General features: G+C 39.5%; 1 protein-coding gene across 1 annotated transcript in view; it reads left to right on the top strand.

Annotated features, from left to right (window-relative positions):
• Positions 1-20,721, top strand: part of chodl.L (chondrolectin L homeolog) — a 48,140-nt gene that overhangs the window by 14,100 nt on the left and 13,319 nt on the right. Inside the window, exon 2 of the mRNA XM_018245969.2 lies at positions 19,547-19,859. Within this exon, the coding sequence (XP_018101458.1) occupies positions 19,547-19,859 (313 nt within the window). The remainder of the gene's footprint in view (positions 1-19,546; positions 19,860-20,721) is intronic.

Raw genomic sequence — 20,721 nt, 5'->3', positions numbered from 1 at the left:
AAGGAAAATATATAAAAGGAAATATATAAAATAATAAACTCAACCTATAAAGTGGCATGTGTTCTCCTTAACCTCCCCAACATGTCCTTTGATTTCTAAGAAACTGCCCGTTATGAGTGTATTGATTGTGACTCTGGAGACTCAGTGTTGATTTCACTTCTACCTTAGTATGATCTAACATCGAAGCTAATAACACAGTAAGAGATCTTAAACAGCTCAACTGCCTCTCAATATATTATCCATCCATTTCCTTCAGATTCTCGTATCGATCGCAAGGGACTATTTTCTGTGCCGTCGGTGACACTCAATATCAGCTACAGCTTCTGCCCTATATTTATTCACTATATTATGTGGATGTAAGTTGCCTCTCCCCCTCTTCTGTTCCTTTTGCACCCATATATATGAGGGGCCTCTTGGCATTAAAGGGTTTGTTCACCTTTGGATCAGCTTTTATTATGATGTAGAAAGGGATATTCTGAGACAATTTGCACATGGTTTTAATTTTTTATTATTTGTGGTTTTTGAGTTATTTAGCTTTTTTATTCAGCAGCTCTCCAGTTTGTAATTTCAGCAATCTGTTGCTAGGGTCCAAATTCCTCTAGTAACTGTGCATTGATTTGGTATAAGAGACTGGAATGTGAATAGGAGAGGCCTGAATAGAGAGACGAGTAATAAAAAGCAATAACAATACATTTGTAGCCTTACTGAGCATTTGTTTTTAGATGGGGTCAGTGACCCCCATTTAAAAGCTGGAAAGAGTCAGAAGAAGAAGACAAACAATTCAAAAACTATAACAAAAAATGAAGGCCAATTTAAAAAATGCTTAAAGGGATCTAGCAGAATTCTGCACTGAAATCCATTTCTCAAAAGAGCAAACAGATTTTGTTATATTCAATTTTGAAATCTGACATGGGGCTACACATTTTGTCAATTTCCCAGCTGCCCTGGTCATGTGACTTGTGCCTGCACTTTAGGAGAGAAATGCTTTCTGTCAGGCTGCTGTTTTTCCTTCTCAATGTAACTGAATGTGTCTCAGTGAGACATGGGTTTTTACTATTGAGTGTTACAGGCAGCTGTTATCTGGTGTTAGGGAGCTGTTATCTGGTTACCTTCCCATTGTTCTTTTGTTTGGCTGCTGGGGGGATGGAGGAAAGGGAGGGAGGTGATATCACTCCAACTTGCAGTACAGCAGTAAAGAGTGATTGAAGTTTATCAGAGCACAAGTCACATGACTTGGGGCAGCTGGGAAATTGACAATATGTCTAGCCCCATGTCAGATTTCAAAACTGAATATAAAAAAACCTGTTTGCTCTTTTGAGAAATGGATTTCAGTGCAGATATCTGCTGGAGCAGCACTATTAACTGATTCATTTTGGAAAAAAAATGTTTTTCCCATGACAGTATCCCTTTAAAATTAGCCATTCTATAACATACTAAAAGTTAACTTAAAGGTGAACCACCCCTTTACCATAGAGTTTATTCTGTTCATGACTTGCTGGTGACCCTCATTAAAACTTTGGCCTTTTTGGAAGTCGACTCCTGTTCTTTTCCAAATCAGCTCATTTATCTCTGTTATTATTATTATTACATCATGTCTCAAGATATCACATTTCCGTGCTTGAAAATAAGTGCCATGTCTACTGAATTCACTTAGTTAATGTTATTGCAGGTGTGTCACTGGTGTAAATATCGGATTAATGGCCTGTAGTGTTTCCCTGTAACGTAATGGACTGGAAGTTTTACAGACAGTAGTAATGACTGGTGATTAAAGTACAGCTGCTTATAACATTGCTGATAATTCCATCTATAGCTGGTGCAGGCGTTTTAAATGTATCTGACCTACAGGTGATGTGTTTCCAGAATAGATGTGCTTAAACCTGCATTTCTCTGATTTGCATCTAGATTCACCCTGGCCTGTTATTTAAGTAAAATGAGAATTATTATCAACCTAATAAGATTCAGATGGAAACTAGGAATAATGAGGAGAGGGGAAAACAGTGCTTCCAGGGTCGGACCTGCTCCCCCAGCTGCCCCATTAAAAGCAGTTGTGTGTTGTGGCGGCATTCGCGCATGCTCACAGCACGTCTTTCACGCGTGCATGCATGCAACAAGGCCTGGAGTTTCGAGGTTAGGAGGGGGGCCCTGTTTTGCAGCCCCGGTGGGTCCCCAAGGCTCCAGTCAGACCCTGAGTGCACCAAAGTGTAAGCTGCATCCGCTGGACTGAATAAGGTGATGGAAGTAAAATACAGAGTCTACAGATATACAGGTATGGGATTCGTTATCCGGAAACCAGTTATCCAGAAAACTCTGAATTATGGAAAGGCAGTCTCCCATAGACTCCATTTTATCAAAATAATCCAAATGTTTAAAAATGATTTCCTTTTTCTCTGTAATAATAAACCAGTAGCTTGTACTTGATCCCAACTAAGATATAATTAATCCTTATTGGAGGCAAAACCAGCCTATTGGGTTTATTTAATGTTAATGGTAATGTTTCTAGTAGACCTAAGGTATGAAGATCCCAATTAGGAAAAGATCTGTTATCTGGAAAACCCCAGCATTCTGGATAACAGGTCCCAAACCAGCACAAGAGCTCTGGAGCCAACATATTACCTTGTGTGTAATTTGCATTGTTTTTGCACTATGCACATTGCATGTACGTTAGTAAATAACACCTTATTAATACAAATTAAGACACTCTTGGCACACAATTTTTAGCTAACAACTCAATACAAATGCAGGTATTGGTACTGATGGAAGTTCTCTATATACCTCTATATACAAGTCAATTGTTTCTTTCATGTCATTCCAATGCAGAGCTCCAGATATAAAACATAAAGGAGAAATACTAAATGTCTCCTTCCTTTTCAAAGGCTTTCTGACATTTATAGAAACTGAAGCTGGTACCACTGGATATAATATACAAATTAAAAAGAATCTTTTTCACCTTGTGTATCTAGTTTGGATTTGATAGAAAAGACCTACTGTAGGACGCAATGCAACACAAGCCCTTTCTGCAAAAATGTTGGTGACATTTTCATCATTTCGCCGAGTGTTACAGTTTGTTCCTTGATATTACTGTAGCGCTATAGTAAATTGAGTGCACCTTACTCTACTATAAGATTCACTCCCAGTACATATGCTCCGAATGAGACCTTAAAACCTTAGGGAGTGAGCCTTCGCAGCGATATAGAAGCAGGGTGTAGTGCAACTGTAACTGTATTCAGGGTGCAAATAATTGGGTGCCAGTGGTTCTTATAACTTAACCATAGATCAAATTTATTGAGCACAATATACAATCCTCAGTGGAGTGTACATAAAGAGAACATTGCAGGATCATACAATACATTGAATAGGCAGTACTCACAGCACCTTTGGTCAGTATGATTCTCCTCAGAGATAGGAACAATACATGCAGCTTGGAGGAGGTACACCCAGCTTTCAGCCTTTTCCCAAAGTGGAACCAGAGGGGAATACTCTACCCTAGGTCTGTACCCCAAGTGGGACATACACTAAGATTCGTAGTTGCGCCAGGCGTAACTTCGCCGCACTTCACCAGGCGTAGTTTCGCCAGTGCTCCGCAAATTCACTAAAATCCAAAGTTGCGCTCAGGGGTAGCGTAAGGTTGCGAAGTTGCGCTAGTGTTGATTCGCTAAGCGAAGCGAAGTTACGCTAGCGATGGTTAATTTGCATACAGCGCCAAAATCAAATTTCAATGGAGGACTATGTAGCAGCACTACAAATGCCTGGGAAACCTTCAAAACATCAAAAAAAAAAAATTTGCCCTACACATGTGCCCACTGTATAGTTAAGTTGCCATGAGTTAGGAAATGTAGGGGGGAAGGAGGGGAGCCCCAAAAATTTTTTAGATCTTTTTCATCCTATTACCCATAATATAGAAAAAACGCCAGCGTTTTTTGGGACTTAGAAAATTTTTTAACTTTTTTTGAAGAAATCCCTATCTACTCTATTGCGCTTCGCCTGGTCTGAGGTGGCGAAGGAAGTCTAGCGTAAAAGGTAGCGTTCAGAACAATGCGCGTGTTAGCGAAGTTGCGTAGTTACGTCCGTTGCGCAAATTCGCCAGGCGTAAGGGTGCTAAGTTACACTAGCGAAGTTACGCCAGCGCCCGGTAGTGAATTCGCGAAGTAACGAAAATGCCCAACGCTAGCGAATTGACGCTAGTGTTAGGCGCTTCGGCGCATAGTGAATTTGCCCCTTAGTCCCTACTTCTGGGCAATTAGTACCCTGGGATCTTAATCCCACTACAAGCTACAACCCTCGTAGGACCCTCAAACTGCTCAGCTAAATATCCTGACTGTCTGTCACTCCTGGAGTGACCTATAAAGGTGAGTAGCCTATTACTAGACCTGACATGTCTAGGTTCCACTCGAGCTCTGCCTCCTGCTCAGGCAAGAGCCAGCACAAGATGGACACTGAAAGCATGGCTTCAGAGTCTTTTATACTCTAGCACAGTGCCATCTGCTGGTCACTGTGAGGAAACAGCAAGGGGCATAGTTTAAAGCAGGAATAGGAAACAGTTACCCCTCCCAACTGTATTTTAGGACACAGTTAAATGTCTATAACACTAGGGAAACTGCCTGCTAAATAATACTGGGGATGGCTATCCTACACATCCCTACATTACCAATAACGGAGGGATTTGCCCTGTACATTAATTGGGCCACAGATGTGACCTACAATATTATCAACACTCAAGTCTATCTCTTATCTCTTTTATAGTCTGTATATACAGAGCTCGATGTATTTACCTACAAATAGTTGGTCATGCAATTATTTCAACTTGGGCATGTGTGTCACCTTGGTGTAGGGAATTTGAGCAGTTCTGGTGCCCCATCCTACCCTATCAGATCACAATCAGTCTTTCCAATGCATATTCATGGGATACCCTGGGGGTGAGGAAATGAGAGGAACTGTAGCAACTACTACAGCAATTTCTGGCCACTCTGATCACCCACTTTAACTCCAATAATGTACTTACTACAAATTTGCAGCAAGCTGGGCTTCTACTTAATGACTTAGGATATGAAGTTGGCTACCAGTGTACCCTCTTCAGTTACATGCTCTCCAAAAGCACAAAAGTAGACTTACAGTATGAAAAACTCACTAGGCAGAATTGTATGCAATATTTGCAGTCCAATATTAGTTTATATTCCCTCCAAGATTTCCATTTCAGGAGACTGATGTAATCCAGCAAATGTGGTTCTGCGGCACAAAGCAACTTTCCTAACTGTGCCAAATGGTGGGGGACGTGGGAGGAAAGACAATAACAGCAATGCATGCTGCCAATGTGGGTCTCAGGAAGGCAGTCTGTGAGCACAGCTCAAGTGAGTTTCCTGGAGTTGAAGAAATGAAGTGCCGACAGACCAAGTTCGCAGCGAAAGTCGGGCAGATGTTGATCGGGCAGGGTAAAAAATTCAGTCGGATCAAGGTTGCATCTATTCGTTGATGTGTTACCCCGATCCGACCGCCAATTTGGTCTCCATTCCGATCCGATAGTTGGGCCCTTGTAGCCAGTATCAGAATTCATGAATTTTGCAAAACAGGAGAAATTTGCCCATCACTAGTGATGTGCAAATTTATTCGCCAGGCGCGAATTAGCGGTGAATTTGCGCGATTCGCGGCCAGCGAATAAATTCGCGAAACGCCCGCGAAAATTTGCGTCAAAAATTCACCGGCGTCAAAAAATTTTTTTCCGAAAAAACGGATTCCGGCGTCTAAAACGGGCACCGGCGTTAAAAACGTCGCCGGCGTCAAAAAACGGGCGACGTTTCGCAAATTTTTCGGCGTTTCGCGAATATCGCGCGAAATTTGCGAATATCGAAACGAAACGGCGCAAATTCCCCCATCACTACCGATCACTACACACCACCACTTCAACTGCACGTTAAAACTTCATACAGCATTCACAAAGGCCAGCAACTCCGGGAGTATTGTGCAAAACTAAAGCATTACATTTGTGTGAGCATATTCAGCCAACGTGAAGTTTTGGACAACTCTCTCTCTCTCTCTCTCTCTCTTTCTCTCTCTCTCTGCATTTATTCAGTGTTTAATCAGAATTAAATAAACCCAGAAGCATCAGCTGCTCTGACAGATGGGCCTCATATTCTGCTTGATGATTTTCCACCAACCCTAAACTTAGCTTCTCAACAGCTGCCCAGAGCACACTGAGCATGTGCAGTGCCACTGACACTCAGAAAATGGCCTAACAAGATCTAAACAACTTTGGAGGCCTGCATCATTACTGTTATAGGGCTGCTGAACCTCTGGGCCAGTTCTGTAAGTTATTTATAGAAAATGCAGCATTTCCAGGCCTTTTTATTTTAGGCTTTAGTTCTCCTTTGACTTCATACACAAAAGAAGTCTTTCATTGTAGAAAAGTGTTTTCTCTGTCAGGTTCTATTCCCCCCACTCCACTTTTTATTTTATTTCATATTTTTCCAGCTGCTTTCAAGATTCACCGAATGCACCTGAGTTCATGTGTATCAATCAAAAAGCATCACAGCTAAACCCTACAAGGATTATTTGTCTACTTTTTGATCCACCTGTTATATTATAGTGCTGTTCTTCAGAGATACTTTGTTAATTCAGCCTCCTTTGCTTATTTAGGGGGTTGTCAAAGAAGGTTTATTCACTCCAGGGCTGGAAATCTGTAAATGTTGCATAGATTCAGCAATATTGTATTTGATGGGGTCTAGTTGTAGAGTGCATGCTAATGGCATACCCACAGGCTTGCCCCCAGGACCCAATGTACAAGCTGATTTCTACATTTCACTTTCTTTTTCATGGATTTTTTAACATCTTAGTAAAACAGTCTGGGTTTATCACTTATGTAAATGATCGTACGCAGAGTCCATTAACTTGCTTCCAAGGTGATTAGTCACAGATGTATTCAGTTCTATACTAATGTAGTGTTACACATTAAATTTCATGAGATCACATACAAGCAACTTGAAGAAGGCAGATTTCTCCCCCAGCATATGGTATCTTATCAACCTGAATCATTGCTTCCCTCTCTGGTTTTATACACAATAACCTCTGGGGTCCATCGCAACAGGACCAAGAAGGTCTTTTGTGCAACTAGGCTTTTTTTTGGTTCCCAAAGTGTAAATGAAGTTTTACATAATAAGATATCAGCTATTGAGCTCATAATGGCTGTAACATTAAATAATACAGGTATGAGACCTGTTATCCAGAATGCTCGGGACCTGGGATTTTCGGGAAAACGATCTTTCCGTAATTTGAGTCTTCATACCTTAAGTCTACTAGAAAATCATGTAAACATTATATTTCTGTAATTCAGAGCTTTCTGGATATTGGGTTTCCAGATAAAGGATCCCATACCTGTACTATGAAACATATATCTTGTAATCTAATATTCCATTATAATTTTCCAGGGGGACATACATTTTCACTTGTTGTAGTTTCCCAGCATTCCATGTTAGGTGGGTGAAAATGAATAACAGATACAAGGGAATTCTCAGCCGTATTAATCCTGTTAGTTTACAGAAGAGAGAATACCAATTATTCTCCTATGGCCAGCAAGCCAAGTTGTAGAAGTATGTCTTTACGGTGGAAAGAAGCAATGAGCCAAACATAGAACTATTAATGTTACAGACTTCTGGAACATGCTCCTTATGGCCAAGATACAGTGCATGGCGAGTCACCAAAAGAAATTATTTTCCCCTTACTTCCTCTGTTGGATCCTGCACTACAAAAATGCACTCATTCTCCTGTCTTCTCTGGCATATCCATAGGTTACCAGTGGCCCAAAACCATAATTGGTACATAGTCCCCTCTGTGGTCACCACACACCAATCTCCTATTTGAGGCAAGGGCTATAGAGTAATCTGGGTTATCTATGACTAACCAAGAACAGCCTAGTAGTGATGGGCGAATTTATTCGGCAGTCTGCAATTCGCGGCGAATTTGCGTGATTTGCCGCCGGCGAATAAATTCGCCAAATGGCCGCGAAAATTCGCCGGCGTAAAAAAAATGAACGCCAGCATCTGTTTTTTTGGACGCCGGCGCATTTTCCAAAAAAACGGACACTGGCATCAAAAACGAGACGCCGGCACCGTTTCGCGAATTCGGCGCAAATTAGTCCATCACTACAGCCTACTAGTGATGGGCGAATTTATTCGACAGGCGCGAATTCGCGGCGAATTTGCGTGATTCGCTGCCATCGAATAAATTCGTGAAACACCCGCGAAAATTTGCCCGAAAAAATTCGCAGGCGTAAAAAAAAAACGGACGCCGGCGTCAAAAACGGGCGCCGGCGTCAAAAAACGGGCGCCATTTTGCGAATTCACCCATCACTACAGCCTTCCCCACCTCGACCTGGGCCAAGAAAGCACTTACACAAAACACGTCTATACTGTCACCATATCTTCCTTAGGCCAATACCAATGAGTCCTTCTTATACAGTTTATACTTCTGGTCCTGGAACCTCACCATTCTAGTTACTTTCAAAAATGGTGGCAATTCTTAGGGGTTGCTTCTATCTATCTATCTATCATCTATCTATCTATCTAACTAACAGGCCTGGATTTGTGGGACCTGGGTCTAGGGGGGCAAATTTCAGGATCAGCATGCCTCCCGCTAGCCACATCTGAAATGGGGACTGGGTGGGAAATTTTGACAGTTGTTTGAATCTCCTGTCCACCCAGTCTCCAGTGCCTTTGATCGGAAAACAGCACTGGGGGAGCAGTGAAGAGTAGGTGAGGGAGATGTGAGTTGGAGATGTGTGTGTGAGTGGTGGGGGGATGGTGGGGTGTTCTTCCCTGCTGAACTACGGTTCCCTGCATTCTTTGGCTGGAGTATACCGTGAGTCCAGCAACATTTGAGTGGAGCAATATTGCTATGGAAGGTTCATGTCTTCTTTTAAAATACAACAGAGAGAAAAAAATTTGGGGCCCGGCCAAATATTAGAATGAATAGTAAATCTGCAATGACTAAGGTTTTGGCTATAAAGGCTGTGTCATACCGTATATCAAATTTAAGAAATAAGGAAAGGTACCGCCAGGGATATTTGGCAACATCTAAGCAATAGCATTTTTTTCTTATTAGTGGCGGACGATCATTTCTCTTACTGTATTAACAATACTTGGCACAAAATGTGCTGATAAGATTAAATGAATTCCCCTATGAAATGCGGCTGAATCATGTCAGATTCAGTGGACATCAGGAAATGCATAACACGAAATCAGTAGCTGATTGAGCATTCATGAAAATACTTGATATCATTTATATTTTTATTTAAAGGGCACCCTCGCCTTCATTTTTATTTTTTATACGTTTTCCCTATGTTTTTGCCCAATGGGAAGATTAGGATATGGTTGCATGGTTATTTTCTTTGCCTGCCTTTCCTTAGGGGTTAAAGTGGGTTCTGTTACAGATTCAGTCTCGCTAGTGCTGCCATAATCCATAATTCCTTTACAATTGGTAACATGGGGCATGGTCTAATTTTACTCTGGGTGTACTCTTGGAAATATCTTTCCAATATGCAAATACACTTATTTTTTCATTGCCTGTACCAGCTTGGCATTCCTTAAAACAAAGCAGAATCCAATGTACTGTACAATTTTTAGGAGGCCCCTTAACATAAATGAACAGAATAATAATGACAGAATCAATATAAATTTAGGAATACAAATAGCCATGTGTATCTGTAGCTGCAACGAGGCCGCTCATTTGGCACTGTTATTTATGGAAGAGCTTTTTACATTATTAACTAATTAAATTAAATGTATTTACGGTGCCTGCCATCTGAGAGTGAATCACAGTGACATCAGTCATTCCTGGCTTGTCTGAAACCACATTACTCATTAAGATGGGATATTTAATCAGGCATTATCATTATAGCATTATGGCTCATAAAAATGCTTCTTTCTTCTTTTGGGAAATGTTATATATATCAATATTAGTACTGCTGTTTTCCAGTAAAAACCATGCTTTTCTTTCTTTTTTTTTTACTTGAAGTTCTGTAACTAAACTGTTGTAAAGGCAATAAATTGCTAATAGTTTAACTGTTACTACAAGGCTTTAGCTGACAGTAGTTAAGTAGATGGAGGGTAGACAGTTGGAACATGTTGGCATGTTAACATTTTCATATAAAGAGAGAAGCAATGGCCCTTTCTCTTTTGCAGCCACTTTTCAACTCCTTTACCTGGTGAATGCTATAGAATGCTCAGTTTGGCGTTTCCCAGCAACCCCAGTGCCAGTATCTTCTGTATACATAAATGTTACATTTCTTTGAATGGAGAGCAACTGCAGGTAGAGAACTGGGCCATCTACATACAGGTGGTCCATCAACCAGCAGTTGGCAAAAACAGAATAAAAGAAGCTGAAGCAGCTCCTGGAAAAGCAGTAGGAGTAAGGTCATTTGGGATGGGGTTGTTGTTGTAGGATAACAGGAGTTGTAGGCTATTTTAGATATTATCTATACTATAAATTGAGATAATACAATCTGGGAAGGGACTATGATTGTGGTATAGCAGGTATAGTAGGAAGATTTGGTACCTATGGTAAAAGTATCTGGGAAGGGAATGTGGCTGTGGTATGGCAGGTATAGTAGGGAGAGATGGTGTCCCTCTGGGAAGGGAGTGTGACTGTGGGATAGCAGGTATAGTAGGGAGAGATGGTGCCTATAGTAACAGTGGATAATAGTCTCTGGGAAGGGAGTGTGACTGTGGGATAGCAGGTATAGTAGGGAGAGATGGTGCCTATAGTAACAGTGGATAATAGTCTCTGGGAAGGGAGTGTGACTGTGGGATAGCAGGTATAGTAGGGAGAGATGGTGCCTATAGTAACAGTGGATAATAGTCTCTGGGAAGGGAGTGTGACTGTGGTATGGCAGGTATAGTAGGGAGAGATGGTGCCTATAGTAACAGTGGATAATAGTCTCTGGGAAGGGAGTGTGACTGTGGGATAGCAGGTATAGTAGGGAGAGATGGTGCCTATAGTAACAGTGGGATAATAGTCTCTGGGAAGGGAGTGTGACTGTGGGATAGCAGGTATAGTTGGGAGAGATGGTGCCTATAGTAACAGTGGATAATAGTCTCTGGGAAGGGAGTGTGACTGTGGGATAGCAGGTATAGTAGGGAGAGATGGTGCCTATAGTAACAGTGGATAATAGTCTCTGGGAAGGGAGTGTGACTGTGGGATAGCAGGTATAGTAGGGAGAGATGGTGCCTATAGTAACAGTGGATAATAGTCTCTGGGAAGGGAGTGTGACTGTGGTATGGCAGGTATAGTAGGGAGAGATGGTGCCTATAGTAACAGTGGATAATAGTCTCTGGGAAGGGAGTGTGACTGTGGGATAGCAGGTATAGTAGGGAGAGATAGTGCCTATAGTAACAGTGGATAATAGTCTCTGGGAAGGGAGTGAGACTGTGGGATAGCAGGTATAGTAGGATGAGATGGACAAATCCATTCTAGTTATACAAGGGGCAATAATCTCTCACATTTTTGTTGCACATATGGCTTAGTACCTGGAATTATTTTATAAATTGCCCAGTGCAGCAGCCAATAACAATATGACGGGATGTTAAAAATAAGACATAAATTAGAATTTTATACATTTATTGATTTTGGAAATATATAGCTTTACTTTTGCTAAATAAATGGAGAAGGTAAAAGTTGGTATGAGAACAGATAATCCACTTTATATGTGATGGCTCAGTGGCCATCATCAGCACATACAGATTATAAGCCCCAATAGCAGTGCATCTTATGCTTAATTACATTTATGGACGGCACAACCTATAATCTCGCTATCTGCCTCTGCACTCCTATTTATCTAGCCTTCCAGGACCTGCTTTAATAGCATTTAAAGCTTAGACAGCATGCCTTATGCATCCCACACTGGCTCCTAAAATGCTTAAGATGGTTAATACCTTACAGTAGTTACTATAAAAAGGCAGTAAGGCTCTGGTAATTGCTAGAGTTTCAGCTTAAATAACCATGACTGTACACTTCCTTCCCTTCCTCATTTTTGATTAACCACAAGTTCGAGAAATTGTCAAAAGTCCTGCAATATAACTTGAAAATCAATCACTGCATTATAAAAAAAACCCAGTCCATCTGATCAATACTACAACAAAATCTTTTTACAAAAACCCTAGTAATTAATGCTTATTTCATTTGCAATGTAGCCAGTGCTACCTATATCTGAGCTGATATATGTACAAACTATTTCTTACTGGTAGTGAACAAGGGCATATTACAGTAATAATGAGAAAAAGAAGACTCTCCTTTCATGTTTCCTCCTTTTCTGCAAGGGTAATTGTTGAATCTAAAGACCCTAGGAGTAACTTAGAAGGGTCTCTACCAACTGTGACACCCATAAATGCTAATACAGAGCCTTTCCATCAAAACAATGGTTCCCTATTTGAATCTCCAGACCAGGGGCGACCCTGGCCCCTCCGCCGCCTGAGGCAGCAGCAGTTGCTGCTGCCCCCCCTCCCCCGGAAATTCGCTCTTAAAGTACCAGGAGCAGCATTTTTGCTGCCCCTGGTACCTAGTGGGGCGCTGCCGCCTGAGGCGACAGCCTCAACTCGCCTCATTGGCGAAGCACCCCTGCTCCAGACACTGGCCAAAAACTGCACATTAGGTCCAACACTAAGCCAATGGTAAACCAGCAGTCCATTTCCCTAAATTCCTTGTGCAAGCTACAAGGACATTAGTGAATGGGGAAGCTACAGTAAATAGATCAACGGATAATTTTCTACTGGTGTCCCGTATGAGAAGACTGAAGAGATACTGATACAGGTATGGTATTTATTATCTAGAAACCCATTATCCAAAAATCTCTGAATTACGGAAAAAATCCATCTCCCATAGACTCCATTTTATCCAGTTAATTCAATTTTAAAAGAAAATTATTTCCTTTTTCTCTGTAATAATAAAACAGTAGCTTGTACTTGATCCCAACTAAGATATCATCAATCCTTATTGGAAGCAAAACCAGCCTATTGGGTTTATTTAATGTAAACATAATTTTCTAGAAGAATTAAGGCATGATCTTGAAACCCCCAAGCATTGTGGATAACAGGTTCCATACCGGTACCTCCTAGAACGAGAGATGAGCAAAACAATTGGCTGGGTTACAAGCAGAAGGTCCATTTTCAGGTAACTTTTCAGTGATCCCTATAATATACAATTAGCCAAAATGGAAAAGAAAGCAAAATATTTTCTTCTGCTTTCTCTGGTGAGTTTAGCAATATTTTATCTGTATCTAAAAAACATTCTACTGGAGGCTATAAATAATATATAACAGAGCATATCAACACACATATGTATCTTTTATGTTCATTTATATCCATTTATATCCTTCCAGTTAAACTGCATTAAGGTGAGGTCATCGCAAGGATCTAGAAGTAGTTAAATGATGCTTTCATGTATCATGTCTAACCCCATTTTTATATAGAAGAGTATGTTATGAGCCTAAGGAGACACTTACTCATCCTTCCTAGAGTTGTAAAGCCTGTTATCCACAATAATCCCCAAATCATGGACAGGGAAAGGCTATCTCACTCAGGGGTGCCAATATGTTAGTTGGAGAAATGTATTGCTGATCCATCGCAGTAGTACATAGGGAAAGAAGCTGTGTAGATATATTATAGGGTAAAAATGTGGTTGTTTATTTATTAGACTATGCTACTGGGGTTAGAGAGCCTGTTAGAGAGCCTGTGCTGACCAATACAAGAAATACTGGGGTATAATATGTGCTGATTCATTTAAATGGGTTGTCCACCTTTTACTATAACGTAGAGAGTGATATTCTGAGACAATTTGCAATTGATTTTCATTTTTTATTATTTCTGGTTTTTGAGTTATTTAGTTTTTTATTCAGTAGCTCTCCAGCTTGCATTGTCAACAATCTGTTGAATTACCCTAACAGCCATGCATTGATTTGAATAGGGTACTAGAATATAATTAGGAGAGGGCCTGAATATAAAGATAAGTAATACAAATTAGCAATAGCAATACAGAGCATTTGTTTTTTGGTTGGGGAAAGTGACCTCCAATTGAAATCTGGAAAGAGTCAGAAGAAGAAGGCAAAACATGCAAATACTATAAAAAAAGAAAAAATGGAGGCTAATTGAAAAGGTGAACCACCCCTTGTTTGGGATATCAGCAGTACTGGTCCATTACAGGGGTCTGATGGAAGGGAAAGAGGACTCTTAGGGGGTTATTTATTAAGGTCCGAATTTATCTCAGTATTTCTAAAATCCAACACAGAGCAGCTCAGAATTCAGAAAGTTCAGGAAAAAAAAATAGGTGTCACGTTCGGCACCCTATATCGAGAACCCAAGATAAGCTCCCTGGTCTCGGCTCTCACTTCTGCCTTTAACTGAAGGGAGGAGCCCTCGGCTAATTGAATGCCACCAGGCCTTAACAGAGAGAGGAGCAAAGCTAACGGTTCTGGATGATCAAAGGGGCACGATTGTCTCACCAGGATACTGGAAGGAAGAACACCACCAGGAACAGGCAGGCCCGGCCGGCAAAAGCAGAGAATCATCAGACAGGCCAGAATCAGGATTGAAGAATGTAGAAGAAATGAACTTGTGCGGCGCACACGCCCTAAGGAGAGCCGGAACCAGGAAGGGAGCAGTGCAGCAGCGGGCGTCTATGCCAGGGACGCGGCGTTGGACCCCGCTGCTGCCCAGTAGACCACCTGGTAACTTCATTACAATAGGGTCGGGCAAAACTCCCTGAAACTTTGAATCAGAGTTTTCTGAGTTTTTTGCACCAAGACCCCAAAATCATCGGATATCGGTACGGACATCAGTTCCAGGGTTTTGGATTCTGAGTTTTTAGACCATCGGACTTTAATAAAAAAAATGTTTGTTTTTTGCTCCAAAAACTACAAATTATTCGAAGCTCTGATATTCGGAGCTTATAAATAACCCCCTAAAAGTGCTGTGGCTACTGTGGCTGCTTGTTGTGATTTTAGTGACAGATCTTTAGTGTATGACCAGAATGGTGGGGGAAACTTGGCAAATTTCTGTCATTTCAAGCATTCTTCTACTTAGCAAAATGTAACAAGTCCATTGTGCAGTGAATTTGCATGGTGCCTAAAAGAAGAAGAAGATGAATTCAGACCAGAGTTCCATGATCTGTATATGGTCATAATGAACTTATCTTATCCTTACATTTTACAAATATTAGCAAATCTGAAATAAATGAGAAAAACAGAAATACAAGGCAACTAAATTGGTCAATTGAAATACTGTATCATGGAGAAAAGGTTTTTTAACAAGTCAATATACAGTATTAAATACTTTTTATGGTGTGATACCAAAGGTACTGTATTTGCTGCTCAGGCATTTTTTGGGGTCACATGAAAACTGGACTCGGTTTCTTAAAGTCTTGCAGTTTTGTGAAAATCAGGAATTAATTCAATAAACCTAAGATTCTATCCAAAGAAAAAAACAGTAGCTCTTGATGGAGAGCCTAAGCAACCCCTATTATACATGCACTCTATTTTGAATTTAAAACATCATTGCATATTTATAACTAGAAATCTCCAGTCACGTATCCTGAGTACAGTATATTACACCCATTAAGTGTGGTGATTTGGAACAGTCTTTTCCAACCCATAGGCAGTTTGCCAGGCAACCTAATTACGGCCCGTCACAGTGGAGCTTTTATGACGTTGGTGTTAATAATAATGATACACAAGGTGCTAGAATATATTGCAATTAAACTTCACACTAGAAACCATATGGTTTAATTAGTCTTTTACATCACATTTCTGAAGCTCTGCAATGCCCCTTCTCCCAATACTTCTGATGCGCTGAAGATAGGAATTGGGAACAAGGATAATAAAATAGACAGTATTCTATGGCTGGGTGGCTTAGACATTAATTTAATTGTAAATCTTGATGTCAGGGTTGACATGCGTTTTCTTTCGAACAATTGGAAGTTTAATCTTTGCATAAATGTCCAAGATACTCAAAACTTGTGTACAGGTATGAGATCCATAATCTGGAAACCCATTATCCAGAAAGCATCTAATTACAAGATGGCTATCTCTTTCAGACTCCGTTTTAATCAAATAATTTAAATGTACAAAAATTATTTCTTTTTTTTTTTTCTGTACAAAATAAAACAGTACACAAATATAATTGTCTCAAAATACAAATCTCTACATCATACTAAGGGGCCTATTTAGCAACAGTCTCATTTTAATGGTTTTAGTGAATTTTGAATCCACAACCAAATTCTTAGGGGCAGATTTATCAAAGGTCGAGGTCAATTTTTGAATGAATTTTGAGCTATTTTTTTGTGTACTTTGACTAGGGAATAATCAGAATATCGCAATTTATCATATACTGTCTCTTTAAAAATTCAACTTCGACCATTCGCCATCTAAAACCTGCTGAATTGCTGTTTTAGCCATTGGGGGACCCCCTACAACCAATTTGGAGTCAATTGGTTTTGGGAAAAACTTTGATCGAATGCACTATTCCTTCGATTCATACGATTCTAATTTGGCTGAATACGAACCTATTTGATTGAAAACGGACCTATTTGACCAAAAAAAAACTTCAACTTTGGTTAGTCTTTTTGAATTCTAATTTCAACGTTTTTTCAATTCGAAATTCGACCCTTGATAAATATGCCCCTTAAGCTTTAAAAAATCTGAGTGAAAAAATTATGAGTGGAAATTACGCAGAACACTGCGCTAAGAAATACCAAATACCTCGAAAACCTCAAAAAATTCGAGTTTTTCTAAGAATTCTTAGTGAAAAAAAAACCTCAGAAAACCTCTAAAAGTCCAAATTGATTTAGAGCAGTCCAAAAAGAACAGTGCAGCTCCCTTTGACTTCTATAGGACCTCGACAACTTTTACCTGCCAAAGTTTTGTCTTAGTGGTTTTTACACTTACAATGACAAACAATAATTAGAAAACCACAACTTTTTATTTGTGGATTCATGGAAAAAAAGATGAACAACCCATTTATAATAAGCTGCTGCATTTATGAATTGCTGTGATAGCACCTCTGTTTCTAAAATGCTCCCATTTAAGTTTTAGCATTCTTTCAATGTACTTCATGGTTTTTGCTTCTTTACTTACTGAACATAAATTTCTCTTGACTGTCTTATGTGATTTTTTTTTTCTCTATCAGAGCCGGAGCTCTTACTTTGTTTGGAATCCATCTCTGTAACATTCAATCACCAATGCTGGACATTTGTTCTGCAGTATATTACAGATGGCTGTCCAGTGTCCATCAAATGAAATCAATGAGCTTCTTCCAAATGCTAAATCATTTTATAGACAGAACGTATCAATTTCAAATATCCTCTTGGGAATTAGTGTGTTTAGTGCATTATTTATTGGTTTCTGCAAATGTTAAAAGTTGACCCAAAATCTTCTTCTGATTTTTATACGACTTGATATATACATTTTCTGTGTTCCTGTATCACTATGAAAGTCTGTGTTGTGCATGACCATGTACTTTTTTATTTAATGATCTCATTGTAACAAATGGATATTTTTCCTTGCTCCTATTTTCGAGAGCATGGTCAAATGTCGAACATCACATTTTTTGAAGGGATTATACTTTTTCTATTAAGAGGAAAATGCAAAATGGAAGCACTTTGTGTAGATAAAGCAAATCATATGACACTGTGGGGGGTCTGATTGGCAATACAAATTCAAGCTTTTAAACTGTAAAATCCAAATTTTTAGTGGAAAAAAAAACTCAAATATTTTGAAATTTATCATACCCCGAGGATGGAAAAAGTCAGAATCCGAAAATCCAGCATCTCAGACCTACAGAGGTTGTATATAATTCAACAGGAGAGGTCCCTATCATATTTGAAATTCTCTGTGGTCTGGGCTGGAATTAACCCCAAAATCTGTCTATTTCTGACTTTTCGAGCAAAAATCCGAAAAATTCTGTCTTTTCAGTAAAAAAGGCAGAAAAAATCGCATGATACAGAAAACAACTCAATTGTAACAACAAATTGTACAATTTTGCTCAATTCTATTCGGGTTTGTCCCCGATCATGTTTTTTTACTAATACATAAGCTCCAGTCGTGGATTCTAGTTTGGTTGGACTTTTCATTAAAAAAAATCAGATAAATTTGGACTTTGATAAATAAGGCCCCCAAGTAGAAATGTGATCTCACTGCTGCAGATAAACCTCATGAAATCAGTTCATCATATTGTCCAAAAATGTGTGTATTTGTAAGTTTGCTATATAATCCTGGACTTATTCATACATGATGTTGAAGTAAAGTTACACCATTTGATGTTCTTACCACGAATGGAATGGTTGGTAGGCAGCAGAGGCACCTTCCTAGGGTCAGAGTAGGGAGTGGGTACAATTCTGAGATAGACAGTGAGTTGGTGGGTAGTGATGGGCGAATATCCCCCGTTTCGCTTCACCGAAAAATTAGCAAATTTCCCCCAAAATTCGCGAAACGGTGAAAAATTTGGAAAACGGGAAGTTCACGAAAAATTCTTGAAAGTTGGCCGTTTTCACAAAAATTTGAGAAATTCTGACGTTTTCACAAAAAATTAGTGAAAATCATAAGTTTTCGTGCAATATCAAGCAATTCAAACCTTTTCACAGAAAAATCGAGCATTTCGAACGGTTTCACGTAAATATCGTGAAAATCTGAAATTGCCGCAGCTGAATTTTCACCGGCAAATTTTTGTGAGAGATTCGCTAATTTATTAGTAGGCGGCGAAACAAGGGAATTCTCCGCAAATTTGTGCAGGGCGAATTTATTCGCCCATCACATTGGTGGGCGGTATCCAGTGGGCAGTGGGGGTTGTTGACAAATATTACTTGGCCTGGCTCTGGTTCTGACTCCTTAATACAGCACATTGGGTTCATGGTTGTGAAGAATAGCTGACTCTCCAGCCAGGTCTGTTCAGTTGGACAAATTCTGAATCAATAACCCAGGACCCGAATTGGCATATTTTAATGCTAGTATCCATAGCCAAATTTGCCTACCATGTGCCCATTCAACTGCCGGCGCAAACGGGCAAGTAGCTCTGTACCCAGTTATCCTATTTGTAATTCTTTAGCAATACCACAGCTTTCAGGATTATATAGCAGTCTGGCTTCATCTTTAACTTATTGCTACAGTATTGCTTAGTTGCTTTAGTCTATACAGGTATGGGACCTGTTATCCAGAATGCTCAGGACCTGGGGTTTTCCAGAGAACGGATCTAATTAACATTAACATTAAATAAAAACTATAGGCTGGCTTTGCTTCTAGCGAGAATTAATTATATCTTAGTTTGAATCAAATACCAGGTTCCGTTTTATTATTACAGAGAAAAAGGAAATCATTTTTAAAAATTTGCATTATTTGGATAAAATGGAGTCTTTGGGAGACGGCCATACTATAATTCAGTGTTTCGTTAACGTGTTTCTGGATAATGATTTTCCGGTTTAAAGATCCTATACCTGTACAAACAAAAAGTGTTTTTCTTTTTTAAATGTTACTCACCTAAACAATAGTATCTCATTTTTATTCTTTTGCACATTTTTACTGCAGGTCAAAAAATTTGCTACGCAGATTATAAACATCCCTGCTACAAGATTGCTTACTTTCAAGATTTATCAAGACGTGTTAATTTTCACGACGCACGCCAAGCTTGTGAAATCGATGGAGGGAGCCTTCTAAGTATCGAAAGTGAAGGGGAACAAAAACTTATTGAAAGAATGTTACAGAATCTCACAAATTCTGGCACCGGTGTGTCTGATGGAGACTTCTGGATTGGACTCTGGAGGAATCTAGAAGCAATGGCTTCATCAGGGGCTTGTCCCGATCTCTATAGATGGTCTGATGAAAGCACCTCACACTTTAGGTAATCAAGAACAGTAAAATATAACAATGTATAATTAAATTCACTGTATAATTTAATAAAATTCTGAAATTAATTGAGATGGAACATAAAATGCCATGTCATTTACTCAAATTAAATGATACCAATAGTTTTGTGTTTGGCTGGACTTTTGCTTCAATTACACATTTATTTAAGGCAAGGAATGCATAGATATAAAATGTAATCAAATTAACAAAGTGATATTTTATTAACCCAATAATGGAAGTTAATAGAAACATTACAAACCTTCTTTAAAGCGAGTTATTGGAGATACTGAACCTGCATGAAATTGAAGTAATCACAAGTTATAGAGAAAATACATTTACGGTAATGGAAAAAAAGGTTTGATACAGGGCCAAAATTAAGATATCTTAATGCTTAGGCATCTAAAATTACAATAGTTCTGGAATGAAAATGAAAGAGGTATCTCCTGCCCTGAGAAGGTGGCACCTCCATGGACCTCAGAGTGCAGTGGTTGTCAGACTTTTTGCATTCAAGCTCCTCTTTGGAAGTCCAACCTTTAGTCAGGGCCTCCATTAGCTCAAAACATTGGTGTATCAGTTGTTATAGTTCCAAGAATATCTAAGACAGATCATTATACAGAGAATGAGCTAGTTTTGGCATTGAAGTCGATGCTACAAAGTATATTATTGAATTCTGATGCAGAATGTACCTATCTCTGAGCTGCCATGTTATGTGAATCTGGAATAGATACTAATTAGCCTTGTATTGTGGCTGTTATATTAACTGTATATTGTATGTCATTATCTCAGGTAAGTGACAGCAGTCTAGAGCATGTGCTATGAATCAGCAGAAAAGGATACTTTTTTTGGGGGGGGGAGCA

This window comes from Xenopus laevis, chromosome 2L, assembly GCF_017654675.1.
Source record: "Xenopus laevis strain J_2021 chromosome 2L, Xenopus_laevis_v10.1, whole genome shotgun sequence".
Classification (NCBI taxonomy): domain Eukaryota; kingdom Metazoa; phylum Chordata; class Amphibia; order Anura; family Pipidae; genus Xenopus; species Xenopus laevis.
Note: the sequence above shows the minus strand (reverse complement) of the source record. Positions and strands in the feature narration are given on the sequence as shown.